This window comes from Muscardinus avellanarius (genome assembly GCF_963383645.1).
Source record: "Muscardinus avellanarius genome assembly, chromosome: 7".
In the NCBI taxonomy this organism is placed as follows: domain Eukaryota; kingdom Metazoa; phylum Chordata; class Mammalia; order Rodentia; family Gliridae; genus Muscardinus; species Muscardinus avellanarius.
In genome coordinates this window covers 57217317-57232961 of record NC_137793.1, presented here as the reverse complement: position 1 = coordinate 57232961, position 15645 = coordinate 57217317, and the positions used below count along the sequence as shown (strand labels likewise).

The following is a 15645-nucleotide window of genomic DNA, read 5'->3' as shown; positions in this document are numbered from 1 at the left end:
GTGAAATCAGTTCCCCTTAGTTCCAGGACTGATCCCACCAAATCAGTCTGGAGTTACCTGCTGCTTTCTCTGAAATTTAGGAAATGAGCTGCTTTTTTTCTTCACCTGATTTTTTTTTTTACTTGAAAGTTGGCTTTTAAGTCCTATTTATACCCACCATATCCTTTTTCTCTCTCTCTCTTTTTTTCTTTTTGTAGTGCTGGGAATTGAAGCAAGGGCATTCTACCTCTGAGCTACACCTCCAGCCCTATTTTGTTTTTATTTTGAAACAGGGTCTCACTAAGTTGAGACTAGTAGTGAGAGTCTCACTACTTGCTTAGGCTGTCCTGGAACCTGTGATTCTCCTGTCTCAGACTCCTTCATAGTGGGAATACAGGCATGCACCACCACACCTTGCTTACCCATTTTATTTTGACTTAGCATTATCACTTGAAAAATAACTTCAGAGAAAAAATGGAAAAGTAGCAATGCAAAGATAGATAACAAAATATATGTCACAATAAAACTCTGTGAAAAGCTTTTTAAAATAATTTTAACTGTTAGATTGCTGGTTATCTTTTTGACAATATAGTCAGTTCTTGATAAACTATGATTTTGTCCTTAATTTTTATACAAAATTAGAATAGGAAAGCACATGGTTCCATGTTCATTATCCTTTTTTTTTTTTTTTTTTGGGGCGGTACTGGGAATGGAATCCAGGGGCATTCTACCTCCAAGCTACACCGCTAGCCTTATTTTTGTTTTTTATTTTGAAACAGAGTCTCACTAAGGTAAGTCTCACTAAAGTAGCTGAGGCTGGCCATGAACCTACAACCTCCAGTCTCAGACTCCCAAATACTGGGAATACAAACATGCACCACCACACTGAGGTCCTTTTATTTTTTCCTAATCAAAGCATTTGCTTGTCTTTTCCAGTGAGTTGTTCACAAACTATAATTTTGCTATTAAATTTTTCCTAACAAATTTAATTAACATTGGTTATTTTATTTTGGGGGGTTCTTTTGTGTGTGTGTGGTGGTACTGGGGGTGGAACCCAGAGGCTTTCTACCTCCGGGCTATACTCCCAGAGCTTTTTTATATTTTATTTGGAAACAGAGTCTCACTAAGTTGCTGAGCGCCTCACTAACTAGCTGAGGCTGTGATCCTCCTGTCTCAGCCTCCCAAGCGCGGGGAAGCACAGTTTCTCTTTGAGGTAAGGACAAATTTAGGGAGTAGTGGTGACAGTTGCACATTTTGAATGTAATGCAATGAGTTATACACTTTAAAAAGGTTACTACAGCATTTGGGAGGCTGGGACCATAGGATCGTGGTTCACAGCTCAGAGGTACAATGCCCCTGGGTTCCATCCCCAGTACTGCAAAAAATAAAAATAAAAAAGGGTTATTATGGCAATTTTATGCTATATGTTTGACCACAGTTTAAAAAAAGAAACCAATTAAATAGAGCTTACAGTAAAGTACTTGACCCTATATTCATTCTCTTGATTATTTTAATCAGATCTATAGTACACAGAGTTACCAAATTATTGAATCAGTGTTGTGTATTGCAACTGAATGACCTATTCCTTCCTCAGACTTCTAACACAATGTCTGTTTTCCTATTAACAGCATCCAGCATTGCAAATTTATGTATTTAAAGTTGTCTTTTCTGTGAAAGTAATACCTAATTTTCCAAAAAAACTATTGGTCTGTTGAGTTAGGCTATTTTAAGACCCTCCCCCAAAAAGATATACATGATTAACAAAACTACTTTACTTTCCTATAATAATGATAAATAGATTTTTTTTTTGTACTGGGGATATAACCCAGTATTTTATATTTTGGACAAAATTAGAGCTATACCTGTACCCTACTTTATTTTTTATTTTGATTTTTGTTTTGTTTTGTTTTGTTTTGGTACTGGGGTTCCTGGAAGCCCTTCTACCTCTGGGCTACACTCCCAGACCTATTTTATACTTTTTTTATTTTTGGAAACAGGGTCTCTTAAGCCAGCACGGCTGGCTTCGAACCTGCACGATCCTCCTGTCTCCGCCTCCCAAGTGTGGGGATTACAAGCGTGTGCCACCACACCCCGCTTATTTTTTATTTTGAAATAGTTCCACTAAGTTGCTGAGTCTGGCTGTGAACCTGTGATCCTGTCTCAGCCTCCCAAGTACTGGATTAGAAGTGTGCACCACCATGCCTGGATTTATCTCATTTATTTAGAGACAGGATCTCACCAGGTTGCCCTTGAATTTATGGCCTGCTCTTTTTGAATGTAAGCAGACATAGCATGTTATCGTCAAAAGGGTCATGTGATGAGGAAGCCATGCTGTGAACACTGGGGACTAGTTCTAGAGAGCCTTTTATCTGGGAGAGGGCAGCTCATGTTCCCTACCTGTGTAGATGAACAGTGTTTACTCAGATGTCTTTAAGTCTGCTTCGCTCATATGAATGAAATACAGGAGAAGACATTACCTAGCACTATCTTATGGGGAGAAGAGTGGCAATCCAAAACCATGGCCGGGCCGGGCGTGGTGGCACACGCTTGTAATCCCTGTGCTTGGGAGGCGGAGACAGGAGGATCACGCTGGTTCAGAGCCAGCCTCACTGGCTTAAGAGACCCTGTTTCCAAATGAAAATTATATATATATATATACAAAATATGTCTGGGAGTGTAGCCTGGAGGTAGAAGGGCTTCCAGGAAGCCCAGTGCCACCAAAAACAAAACAAAAAACTGTGGCTGGTGTTTTCTTCAAAGAGGCTTTCCGATTGAAATGACTTCTGTGATTGGTTCATTGCTCTTGCCTGTTCCTTAAAGTAGTTGTCTCTAGACAAATCACTGGGATCAGGGAAGTGGCTGCAGGTTTCCTCACCACATTACGGTATGCTTTATGCATCATGTGAGTGGCTGCTGTGTGGGGCTTGGACAGAGGCAGGTCTTAGAGACAGCAGTCATGGTGATCTGCCCAGAGTGGCTCTTTCCAGGGGAGCAGGGGAAGTCCAGCTTCTGTAGATAAGGCACATGCTGTCTTAGTACACAGAGGAGGCTCTTGGCCACGGCAGCCCCAGGGCCTGTTAGAGTAGCTAACAAGCCCCGAGGCAATCTCAGGGTACCTGTTTTCAGTGTGTGCAGAGGTGTCACCTTGCCTTTCGTGTCTGTCCTCTCGGTCTTGTGGTTAGCTGGTGCAGGCCGTGGTTAGCCAGCGGCGCCACCGGCTGCAGTGCGCACGCGTCTCTGTGACCGTGTTTCTTGCACCAGTCCTTTTCTCTCCACTTTAACTTTTGCATTTATGTCTTTGCTGCCTCTTCCTGGATTTTTCATAGCTACTTAGTTTCCCACCCTTCATGGCATCTTCTCCCACTCAGAAGGTCTCACTTACATGGGTACTGTATATGCCTGGAGCCTTAAACCGATGTGCGGAGGGGCCAGTGAGTGGCACAGTGAATGACGTGGCCTAGACGCAGAGCCATCCGGAGCTTTCCATGACTTGTCTGGAAGTTTCTTTTTGTTTGTTTTTTATGGTGCTGGGGTTTGAACTCGGCCATTCTACCTCTGAGCTATATACCCAGGCCCTATTTTATTTTGGATTTGAAAACAGGGTCTCACTAAGTTGCTGAGGCTGGCCTAAAATCTGCTATCCTCCTGTCCCAGCCTTCCACCATGCCCAGCAGTATTCATCTTTGTGTGTGTATATGGGAGGGGATACTAGATATTGAACCCAGGGACACTTCATCTCTAAGCTATGTCTCTAGCCAGATTTTATTTTTTTATTTTGAAACAAGGTCTTGCCAAGTTGCCAAGGCTGATCTCAAATTGTAGTCCTCCTTGTCTCAGCCTCCCAAGTATTGGGATTATAGGTATATGCCACCACGCCAGGCAGTATTCATCTTTCTTTCTATTTTTTTCTTTTTTTTTTTTTCTTTTCTTGCAGGTCTGGGGATAGAACCTAGGGGCATTCGACCTCTGAGCTATACCCTGTCCTATTTTTATAATTTTTTTGTGTGCGGGGGGGGGAGGTCTGGGGATGGAACCCAGGGGCATTTGACCTCCAAGCTACACCCCCTGCCCTGTTTTTTATTCTTTATTTTGAAACAGGGTCTCACAAAGTTGCGGAGGGCCTCACTAAGTAGCTGAGGCTGTCTGTGAACCACGATCCTCTGGTCTCTGCCTCCTGAATGCTGGGATTACAAGTGTGCGCCAGCACACCCAGCAGTATTCATCTTTTAAAAATACTTTATAGCTGGGTGTGATGGCACATACCTGTAATCCCCGTACTTAGGAGGCTGAGACAGAAGGATCACGGTTCTCCTCAGGTTCAAGTATAGCCTCAGCAACCTAGCAAGACCATTTCAAAATAAAAAGTTAAAATAGGACCAGGGCATCACTCAGAGGTAGAATGCCTCTAGGGTCAATCTCCAGTGCCACAAAATAAAATAAATCTTTACAATTTAAGTGAAATATATCTGAGGGTCTCAATATGACACACAAATCCATGAGCACGGCCTCCCATTCTCTAACCTCCTATACGCTCTTGGTCCCTTCCTGCGGCTCTCTGTGGCTCCTGTGCAGGACTTGGCAGTCTGGCCCACTCCACCCTCATGCCCGTGTGTCCAGCCATGCTGCAGTCAGCCTGGTCCCCTCGACGCCTCTCATACACACTTTGCACACCATCATCTCCAGCTGCCTTCTGGGCTGTCACTTCTGCTCTGCAGAGGTGAACCTCCCTCCCACCTCTGCTTCTTCCGGACCCTCAACCTGCGGGTCATACCTTCTTAGTGTGTGAAGGACTGAGCACTGCACTTGGCACGCAGTCCATGCTAAGCACTGGCTGCTGCCATGTTCCTTGGTCACTCAAGTCCATAACAGATACTCCTTTGGAACACCTCCTCTGAGCTTCCGAGAGACCAGACAGTGAAAAGTGCTAGAGGTAAATTTGATAAGTGCTTCTGCAGCAAAATTGTTAGTATCTAAGGCATTTATAGCATATATGTGTGATTTATGAATGTTAATTGATAGTTGAAACTAAGGATATACTCTTGTTTAGAATTTAGCAGCCTGGCCGGGTGTGCTGGCACACACCTGTAATGCCAGTACTTAGGAAGCTGAGACAGGAGGATCACAAGTTCAAGGACAGCCTCAGCAACCTATCAAGACCCTGTTTCTAAACAGGGTAAGATGTAGAATGCCCCTGGGTTTAATCCCCGGTACCACAAGAGGTAAAAAAAAAAAAAAAAAAAAAAAAAAAATCCACCTTGGGGTTCTGCATTGAGTAAAGCCTCTGTGATTAAAAGATGATTATTAGCCAGGCGTGGTGGCGCACGCTTGTATCCCCGCGCCTGGGAGGCAGAGACAGGAGGATCGCGCAGGTTCGAAGCCAGCCGTGCACGCTGGTTTAGGAGACCCTGTTTCCAATAAAAATGTAAAAATAGTTCTGGGAGTGTAGCCCGGAGGTAGAAGGGCTTCCAGGAACCCCAGTACCACCCCCCCCAAAAAAAAAGATGATTATTAGGTGTCTGATTCTTCTTAGTCTCAGGGAGGAGTCATTTCTAACAGCAGTGTTCTGAATGTTTCCTTGGCATATTAGGAATTACTATTCTGGTAGAGTTGCAAACTAATTTTGGTTTTATAACCAGTTTATTCTGAAAATGCTGTTTAAGATGCTTATTGATATTTGAGGGGAAGGGAGGGAACTATTTGCAAATATAGAAGACTCAAATGGATTTTTCTAAGCCATGTACTTATTCAGACTGCTGTCAATAGCAGTTACATTAATTATAGCTCAGACATCCTTTTTGTTCTCAGTAGAAGGGCTTGGCATATTTTGCTTGGATAGGAAAGCAATTAACTAATTGACACGAAGAACTAAATTGGTTTTTAAGCTATATTTTTGGGGTTTAAAAATTGTTTATTTTTTCTAGCATGCATGAGGTCCTGCATTCAATCCCCAGTCCCACAAAAATAAATATGTATTCTTTATCTTTTAAAAAAATACTTTTATTTGGTGCATTGTAATTATACATCATACTGAGGGAGGAAGTGATTGAAACACACACGGCTCCTGGAGGACTTCTCACTGGGCTCCTGTCTCCCCCTGGTTTGCGTCTCTGAGATTGGAGCTATAATTGTGTACACATTCGTAGCACTGTTTCAGCTCTTTATGTCTTCACCCCTCTCCTCTCACTGTTACCTCAGTCACTCCTTTGAAGTCTTTACTCTTCTGATGTCTCCCTCATTTCTAGTTTACCTTCTAGCTTCCACAAATAGGAGAAAACATACATCTATATATTTCTTGAGACTAGCTAATCTTGTTTAGTATAATATTCTTGAGTTCCATCCATTTTGATTGTTTATTTTTTATTTTTTTATTTTTTGCAGTACTGGGGATTGAACCCGTGGGCATTCTACATCCGAGCTATACCTCCAGGCCTATTTATTTGTTTTGTTTTCTTTTGAAACAAGGTCTCCCTAAGTTGTGGAGGGCCTCACTAAGTAGCTAAGGCTGGCTGTCTCCTATTTCCCAGCCTGCAATCCTCCTATCTCAGCCTCACAATACTGAAAATACAAGCATGTGCCACCATGCCCTGCCATTTATTTATTTATTTATTTATTTATTTATTTATTTATTTATTTATTTTGCAGGCCTAGGGATGGAACCCAGGAACATTCGACATCCGAGCTACACCCCCTGCCCTATTTTTTATTCATTATTTTGAAACAGGGTCTCACTAAGTTGCAGAGGGCATCACCGAGTAGCTGAGGCTGTCCACAAACCGTGATCCTCCAGTCTCAGCCTCCTGAATGCTGGGATTACAAGCGTGTGCCACCACACTTCATTCTTTATCTTTTAATAATGCTTCATTCTTTATCTTTTAATAATGACATATGGTAATGAAAAAAGTATAGTTTTTTGTTTGTTTGTTTATTTATTTTGGTGGTACTGGGGTTCCTGGAAACCCTTCTACCTCCAGCCTACACCCCCAGATCTATTTTTTTAAATATATATTTATTTGGAAACAGGGTCTCTTAAGCCAGCGTGGCTGGCTTCGAACCTGCACGAGCCTCCTGTCTCCGCCTCCCAAGTGCGGGGATTTGTTTTTTAATTTTTTAATTTTTGCTAAATTGCCCAGGCTGGTCTTAAACTTGTAATTCTCCTGCCTCTGCCTCCCAAGTAGTTGGGATGACAGGCATGTGCTACACCTGGCTCAATGATCTTTAGTATTAATGCATTTGTTAGGATTAATTTCCATTTTCCATCCCTTGTTATTTAGAAATTTATCAGAAGTGCGTTTCTTCCCATTTCATCATCATCAAGGTGCAATACAGTCATTTTTCTTTATTATATGAAGGAGCTCTCAATGTTGCTGCTTTGTTAAAAAAAAAAAAAAAAAAAAGATTTGGCCGGGCGTGGTGGCGCACGCTTGTAATCCCCGCGCTTGGGAGGCAGAGACAGGAGGATCGCGCAGGTTTGAAGCCAGCCGTGTGCGCTGGCTTAGGAGACCGTGTTTCCAAATAAAAAATATAAAAATAGGTCTAGGAGTGTAGCCCGGAGGTAGAAGGGCTTCCAGGAACCCCAGTACCACCAAAAAAAAAAAAAAGATTTGAAGTTTTTTGTTTGTTTTTGTTTTTAGTGGTGCTAGGGATGGAAGGCAGGGCTTTGTACATCCTAGGCGAGTGCTCGCCACTGAGCTGCATCTCCAGACCTGTAAAGAAGGATTTGAAAGATATTCTTTTATATATTTGTACTTAACATTTTACTGTCACTAAAGTACTCTCATTTTCTCAGAACAAGGATATCTGAAATGTATTGTCTATAAAAAGAATAAATTGTTTGCTTATTGATTTTTTTTGAGATAATGGTTTCTATAGGCTCATTTTCAGAGAAGCCCAGTAGAAAATTATCTGGAGTTATTTGCCGTTAAAAGCTCTGAGTTATAAAAAGACCTAATACAACCCGTAATTCTTATGCACAGTACATTATCATAGATGGCTAGCTGGAAGTGGAAGTCATGTAAGTGTTTTGTGCCATCAATAAGCGGCACACATAACCCTCAACCTGCAGGCGCAGCAGCCACAAGGCGCCCACCTCTACAGTGCGAGGTCGCAGTGCCCACCCACCCTTCCCCTCAAGCAAGCCGCCACTCCCAGGTCAACTAGTCTGCTGCTTAGGGGCCCGCAGTAAGCCTGGCCCTTCCAGCTGACCTCTCTCACTGGGCCTTGAGGGCTTGTAGCTTCTAAGTGCCAAGCCTTTTTGCTTTCACACAGGAAGAGGTAGCCCAGTGAATACTAGAAGGCCTCCTAGAAAAGGGGCATGGTGGACTTGAAGAGGTGCTAGGCACTGTACTTTTCCACGAAGGGTCAAGTTGTAAATATTTTAGCCTTTATGATCTGTAGCAACTACTCAGTTCTGCCATTGTAACAACCAGTGTGTAGAAAAAGAGCTTAGCTGCTTTCCAGTTAAATTTTAAGGTTAGGTAGAAAGCCTCTAGCTTGCTGGCCATACTTTGCCATCCTCTGTACACAAAGAAACGTATCCATGGTAAACTTGCCCTGAGAGAAGTTCTAGGGTGGCCCTAACATGGTTATGAATATAGAGCATCATTAAGTAAGTACATGGATTCTCAGAAGAGCTGAAGATAGCACTCATTTGATGTTAGAAGTTTGGTAGCAGATATATTTTGTCTTCGATGTTTAATTCTTAAAAACTACTGATGAATGGAAAATGCAGTGATGGGTAGAAGCAAGAGAGTCTGTAGGTAAGCATTTTCCAAATAACTTAAAGGAGAAGTTAAAGTCCAAAGTCAGGGGTTTGAGCTTATACACCAGTCACCTGTACAGAAGTCAGAGTTTACTGTAACATGTTGGTGATTGTGACTTCTTTTTAATAGGAATTGGATACACCTATAATAAAAACTTAAGATATCAGCTGGATGTGGTGGCACACGCTTGTACTCCCAGTACTTGGGAGGCTGAGACTGGAGGATTGTGGTTTGCAGCCAGCCTTGCAACTTAGGCCCTTTGCAACTTAGTGAGACCCTGTTTCAAAGTAATAAAAAAAATAGGGCTGGGTGTAACTGGGAGGTAGAATGCCCCTTGGTTTCATCTCCAGTACTACACACACACATACCAAAAAAAAAAAAAATTCAGATATCTGTTGAATTGACTGAGAATTTTTACATTTATATGTAAAGTATGATCAGTGTGTCCCACCTCAGTATAACAAATGGTTCTTATGATCTCTGGCAGGTTGTTCCTGCTGAAGGGTTGGTCTCCATATTAAAGAAGAGGAACGACTCTGTAGGACCTCATCCTGCCCAAATGCAGCAGAAGCCATCGAAGCGAAGAGTGAGATTCCAAGAGATGGAGGATAGCTTGGACCAAGGTAAACTGCTTCAGCCTTTGTCTATAGTCTGGACTGTTAGTATTTGCTGGAAGAATAAATTACTGTCTGATACAATTTTTGCTAACAAGATTTATAAAAGAATATATGCTTAGTTGTTTTATCTTCTGAAAGAGAAAAATATAAAATCAACCATCAAATTATTTTGAAGCATTCTTTTTTTGGCACTAGGGATTATACTGGGAGACATTCTGCCTCCAAGCAACACCCCAGCCCGTTTTATTTTTGAAACAAGGTCTCACTAAGTTTCTGAGGGTTTCCCTAAGTTGCCAAGGTTTGCCTCCAACCTGCCGTCCTCCTGTCTGAGCCTGGGAATACAGTTGTATACCCCTGATTATATGGAAGATTTTTTCCTCAAATTTGAGTAAGCAAAGCCGGACATTGTGGCGCATGCTTGTAATCCCAGCATTTGGGAGGCTGAGACAGGAGGATTGTGGTTCGCAGCCAGCCTCAGTTACTACTTAGGCCCTTTGCAACTCAGTAAGACCTTGTTTCAAAATAAAGAATAAAAAATTGGGGGGCTTGGGGTGTAACTTGGAGGTAGAATGCCCCTGGGTACCATCCTTAGTACCACACACAAAAAAAATTTAAGTAACCAAGTTACAAAATGTAACTCACAGTCTTCTTAACCCATACTTAATCTTCCTTGTTGAGAACTCATTTCAGTTTCTTTTAATACTTCTCTCCTTTTTTTTCTCTTCTCCTTTTAATTGGGCTTGCTATATTTGTCTCCTTTTCAGTGGCCAATTAATAGTCCTCTTTTATTGTGGAAAATATTTCTGTGGTTTCCTCTTCACTCTATAGAAAATAGTGTCTCCCAAGAGCAGCAATTTAACACTGTTGCCATTTTTGGACTTTCTCCTCCTCTGCCTGCCCTCTGGGTGGTTGCTATAGCAAGCAGTGCCAGCTTTCTGGTTGCAAGGAAGATTCAGGTAAATGAGTCTTTAAAGATATCCAAGAACCTGTCAGTGTGACTGTTTACAAAACAAGCGTGTTGTTGAAATAACTGCAGACATTTAGGTGTATTTTCCAAGTATGGTTCAGGTTCATCACTTTAAGATAATAAGAATAAGATTTTCATCCCTGCTTCAGTGAGGGCTAAAAAATGTCAGATAATGTGTTCCAATTCATTTTGACAATTATGAAGCTTTTTGTAAATGCTTGGTGGCGGTGATGGTTTATTCTTAAGCTATGTAGTTTACACAGTGCTTAGGAATAAACCTCACCTTCCACCAAAAGCTTCCCAAAAGGGCCAGTTCTTTCTTTAAATCATATGATATGAGACTTACATGATCTAAAATTTTATAATATCCATGTTAAAACACAATTTTACAGCTGGGTGTGGGTGTGCACACCTGTAATCCCAGTACTTGGGAGGCTGTGACAGGAGGAAAGCAGGTTTGAAGCCAGCCTTAGCAACTTAGTGAGTTCCTGTTTCCAAATTAAAAAAAAAAAAAATAGGGCTGGAGGTGTAGCTCAGAGGTCGAATGTCTCTGGGTTTAGTTCCCAATACTACTAAAAGAAAAAGAAGGAAATACCTGATGCGGTGCAAGTGCTTGTGAATAGTTGTTGTACAGTATTACTTCTAACCTGCTTCCAGTATTGCTTCTAATACCTGATACAATGTCAATGTGTTGTAAGTAATTGCTATACAGTATTACCTAGGGAATAATGACAAAAAAAGGCATCTCTACATATTCAGAACAGTTGATTTTCAAGCTTTGTTGTTGGTGTTGGTTTGGTTTTTTGTGGGTTTTTTTTTTTTTTCTTTTGGTGGTACTAGGGATGGAACCCTTCTACCTCTGAGCTACATTCCCAGACCTATTTTATACTTTTTATTTGGAAACAGGGTCGCTTAAGCCAGTGAGGCTGGCTTTGAACCTGCGCGATCCTCCTGTCTCCGCCTCCCAAGCGTGGAGATTACAAGCGTGCGCCACCACGCCTGGCAACATTCAAGTATTTTGAATTCACACATACAAACCCCACAGATATGGAGAAGTGACTGTAAATGATATCAGAGACAAATATGGGAAGATATATAAACTGGATTGCTAACATGAATAGAGGATGAAAGGGAACTTTGTTCAAAAATAGAAAAGGTAAAAATATTAAACTGATCAAAACAAAAAAACCCCACAGCATCTGTGATATCATCCTATTTTCTATTTTGTAAACCAAACCAGGTATGGTGGCACATGCCTGTAATGCCAGTACTTGGGAGGCTGAGACAGGAAGATCACAGAATTGAGGGCAGCCTCATAGTCAGCTCCTTCCCAACTTAGACCCTGTTTCAAATTAAAAAAAAAAAAAATAGGGCTGGGTTGTAGCTAAGAGATAGAATGCCCCTGGGTTCAATCTCCAGTACCCCACCCCCACACACAAAATATAAACGGAATTAGGCGGGTACCCTGTAATCCCAGTACTTGGAAGGCTGAGACAGGAGGATCACAGGCTCAAGGTCAGTGCCTGGTAATTTAGCAAGACTCTGTTTCAAAATAAAATAAAATAAGACGAAATAATAAGGCTGAGAGAATGCCTTGGTTCAATCCCCAGTGTCACAAAAAAAGTAAATAAAACTGAAAATCGCAAAGCCATATAGTTATATAACCCATTGAATAAATGTCCTAAAATCTTATATACTTGATTTTGAAGAAAAAACACTAAATTTAACAGTGTCTACCTCTGGAAAGAGAGGAAAATATGATTGTGTAGGAGAAAAAGAGACAGTTTCTTAGACTCTTAGATACTTTTGTGTTTGAATTTTTACAAGACGGTATTAATATATTACTGTAAAATCTTCCAAATAAAGATGATTTGATATAGATTAAGTTTTATACAATTTGTTTCATATAAAAGTAGAATATGGAGCCAGTGGGGTGGCACACGCTTGTCATCCCGGTACTTGAGAGGCTGAGACAAGAGGATCTCAGGTTTGTGGCCAGCCTCAGCTTCTTAGTGAAGCCCTCTGCAACTCAGTGAGACCCTGTTTCAAAATGAAGAATAGAAATTAGGGCTGGGAGGGTAGCTTGGAGATATAATGTTCCTGGATTCGATCCACAGTACTGCAAATAAATAAAAGTAGAATATGCTAGTTGTAAAAACTTCAGACAGTAATGATGTTAAAGGTGTAAGTCCCACAGCCCTCCTAGTATGTTTCTGTGAGTACTGCTTGAAAAGTTTCTTATCATTCTTTCAAGACACATTCTGTTAATGTGTGTATATGTGTGTATACACACTAGCAGATAAACATGTACCTTTTTTAAAACATAGGTGGGCCATGACATTTTGGGCATCATGAGCCTCCCTTGTACTTAGGAGGCTGAAACAGGTGGATCACAGGTGGAGCAGTGTCAGCAACCTAGAGAGAGGCTCTGTTTCAAAACAAAAAAATTTTAAAAGGGATGGCAGCATAGCTTGGAAGTAAAATGCTTTTGGGTTCAATCATCAGTACCACACCCCCGAAAAAGAAAAAAAAGCAGGACAAATGAGTTTCATATGCTGTTATGTAACTTCTTTTTAAAACTTAATCATGAGCTAGGTGTAGTGGCATACACCTGTAATCCTAGTACTGAGGAGGCTGAGACAGGAAAATTGCAAGTTGAAGGGCCAGCCTTAGCAACTTAGTGAGACCCTGTTTCAAAATAAAAAATAAAAATGGCTGGGAGTGTAGCTCAGTGGTAGAGTACCCACTGAGTACCACCGGAAAAAGAAAAGAAAAAAAAACTTTAGTTATGAATCTTATGCATCTTTCTATGTGAGAACACATTAAGTTCACTTCATTCTGTTAAACAGTTGCATAGTATTCCATTATATAAATGTTCTCTGATTAAACTGTTTTGTGGTAACTGGATTAACTAGGTAATTCCCAATTTTTTGTTAGAAGAAATTCTGCGGCAGGCACTTGTGTGTTTGATTTTGTGTGTTACGTAGGTCCCTAAGCTAATTCCTACAAGTGGGTTGTGGGTTTGCTGGGCTGAATGTTGAAACCACACATCCCAGGTGGCCCAAGAGAGCTCTGGTTGACACCTATTGTCCCAGCATTGCGTTTACTTAACACTACTTTACTCTCCAAAATGTCCAGTTGGAAGCTATATTTATTTTACATTTTAGTAGATATTGCCGTTACCTCCCAAAAGGTTTCCATTCATTTTTATCATGCTGCAGAACACAAAACTATTTAGTCTTTTCAAAATAATTTTATTTTAATTATAAGGGATCATTATTATTTTCAACCAAAAAATAATTATTTTCTTCAATATGGAAAGACTGAAGTAGTGTTTTTTATCACAAAAACCCTACCAGAGTTTTTAAGCCAAATAAAAAGAAATCAATACACTGGTTAGAACTTCTCTATCTCACTAAGAATAAAAGTTATTAGTAGGATGCACATGAGATCCCACCCAAAGACATTATTATTGTTTAATATAAAACTGAATTTTAGCCGGGCGTGGTGGTGCATGCTTGTAATCCCAGCATTTGGGAGGCTGAGACTGGAGGATCGCGGTTCGCAGGCAGCCTCAGCTATTAAGTGAGGCCCTCTGCAACTCAGTGAGACCCTGTTTCAAAATAAAGAATAAAAAATTGGGCAGGGGGTATAGCTTGGAGGTGGAATGCCTCTGGGTTCCATTCCCAGACCCGCCAAAAAAAAAAAAGAAAGAAAGAAAACTATTTTTAAGCTGGGTGTGAGGGGTGCCTGCTTGTAATCCCAGTACATGGGAGGCTGAGACAGGAGGATTGCAGGTTTGGGGCCAGCTTCAGCTACTTAGTAAGGCCCTTGGCAACTTAGTGAGCCCCTGTTTCAAAATAAAGAATTTTTAAAAATAGGGCTGGGAGTATAGCTTGGAAGTAAAATGCCCGTGTGACTGTGAAGGGAATTGTTGTTGTTGTTTTGTTTTGTTTTGTTTTGTTGTGGGTCTGGGGATGGAACCCAGGGCATTCTACCTCCAAGCTACACCCCCTAACCAATTTTTTTATTCTTTATTTTGAGACAGGGTCTCACTGAGTTGCAGAGGGCCTCACTAAGTAGCTGAGGTTGTCCAGAAACCGCGATCCTCCTGTCTCCGCCTCCCGAATGCTGGGATTACAAGCATGCGCCACCACACCCAGCTACGCAAAAGAAATTGTGATAATAAGGCTGTAGTGTGTATTCTAAAGTAACACTATGAGCACATCGGAGGACTACTGCTATTTTTCTTTTCATTGTATAAATGAGGTAGTTTTAATTTCAGTGTCCATAGGCCCCGCAGTGTGAGTCTTTGTAGTAACTGACAGGTGAGTCTTTGTAGAGTCAATGCATGTGTTTTCAGTCTGTAAGTCCTAACTCTAGAGAACTAACATTAGAAACACCCTGTTATCATAATCAGTGAAGGGACGGCAGATGCTGGGATCGATTGCCCTGTGGATGATGTCTTAAACTTGCTCTGCTCTTGTGTCCGCAGATGACGGTGGCGGTGGCTCCTGTATTTTACTGCTCTTGCTATGCATAGCAACGGTTTTCCTTAGTGTTGGAGGAACTGCGTTATACTGCACTTTTGGTGACATGGAGTCACCTGTGTGTACAGACTTTGCAGACAACGTGGACTTCTATTATACCAAGTTACTGCAGGGAATGGCCGAGCTTAAGCACTGGATCTACCTCTCCTAGCACCACTCAAGAGGGACGAGCGCTAGCAATGAGAGTGCACCATGCAGATTCCAAACAGCTTCATTTCAGGAGTTCTGAAACATCCCCCAGCCCCAGCAAGGACCTACACACTTCAGAAACAGCAGCTTTATGTGGCGGCCCAGAGGAGCAGTCTTTGAACTCATCGTGAGCAGATACTGAGCTGAGCGCCACGGCTGTGGGGCGGTCTGTGAGGAGGACTGCATGTCCTTGCTGCGTCCTGTGTGATCAGGTTCACTAGCGGAGTGTGCAGGGCAGTGTTGGAACATGCTGTTTTTAGCTCGTCAAGCGAATGGTTAAGGGACACTTCTGGTTCACTTCTGTCAGTCCCTCGCATTGCTTCCAGCCATCGTACAATAAGTTAATGCATAATCAAAAAGAATTGCCTTACGGCTTCAATGTCACTTTTTAGTTAACCTTGACAGCTAGGTAATGTAGGCTTTTCACATTGTTTCCAGATTCTTTTTTTCACTTTAAATGGTTTTGTGCGTGTGGGCTGTGGGCCCATTTGTGCACACATGTTTCAAGCATTTCTCACAAGCAAATATCCAACATAGAGTAACAAAGATTATCTTTATTCTTTTTACTTGACTATGATGTGCAG

At 41.5% G+C, this 15645-nt stretch overlaps 1 protein-coding gene across 1 annotated transcript in view; it reads left to right on the top strand.

The window, feature by feature from the left end:
* The window catches only part of CNST (consortin, connexin sorting protein), a gene marked incomplete at both ends in the record, with an annotated part of 58025 nt that extends 43002 nt beyond the window's left edge, over nucleotides 1-15023 (top strand). Inside the window, 2 exons of the mRNA XM_080698690.1 lie at nucleotides 9226-9361; nucleotides 14818-15023. Coding sequence (XP_080554816.1) covers nucleotides 9226-9361; nucleotides 14818-15023 — 342 coding nt within the window. The remainder of the gene's footprint in view (nucleotides 1-9225; nucleotides 9362-14817) is intronic.
* Between the last annotated feature and the right edge of the window lie 622 nt (nucleotides 15024-15645).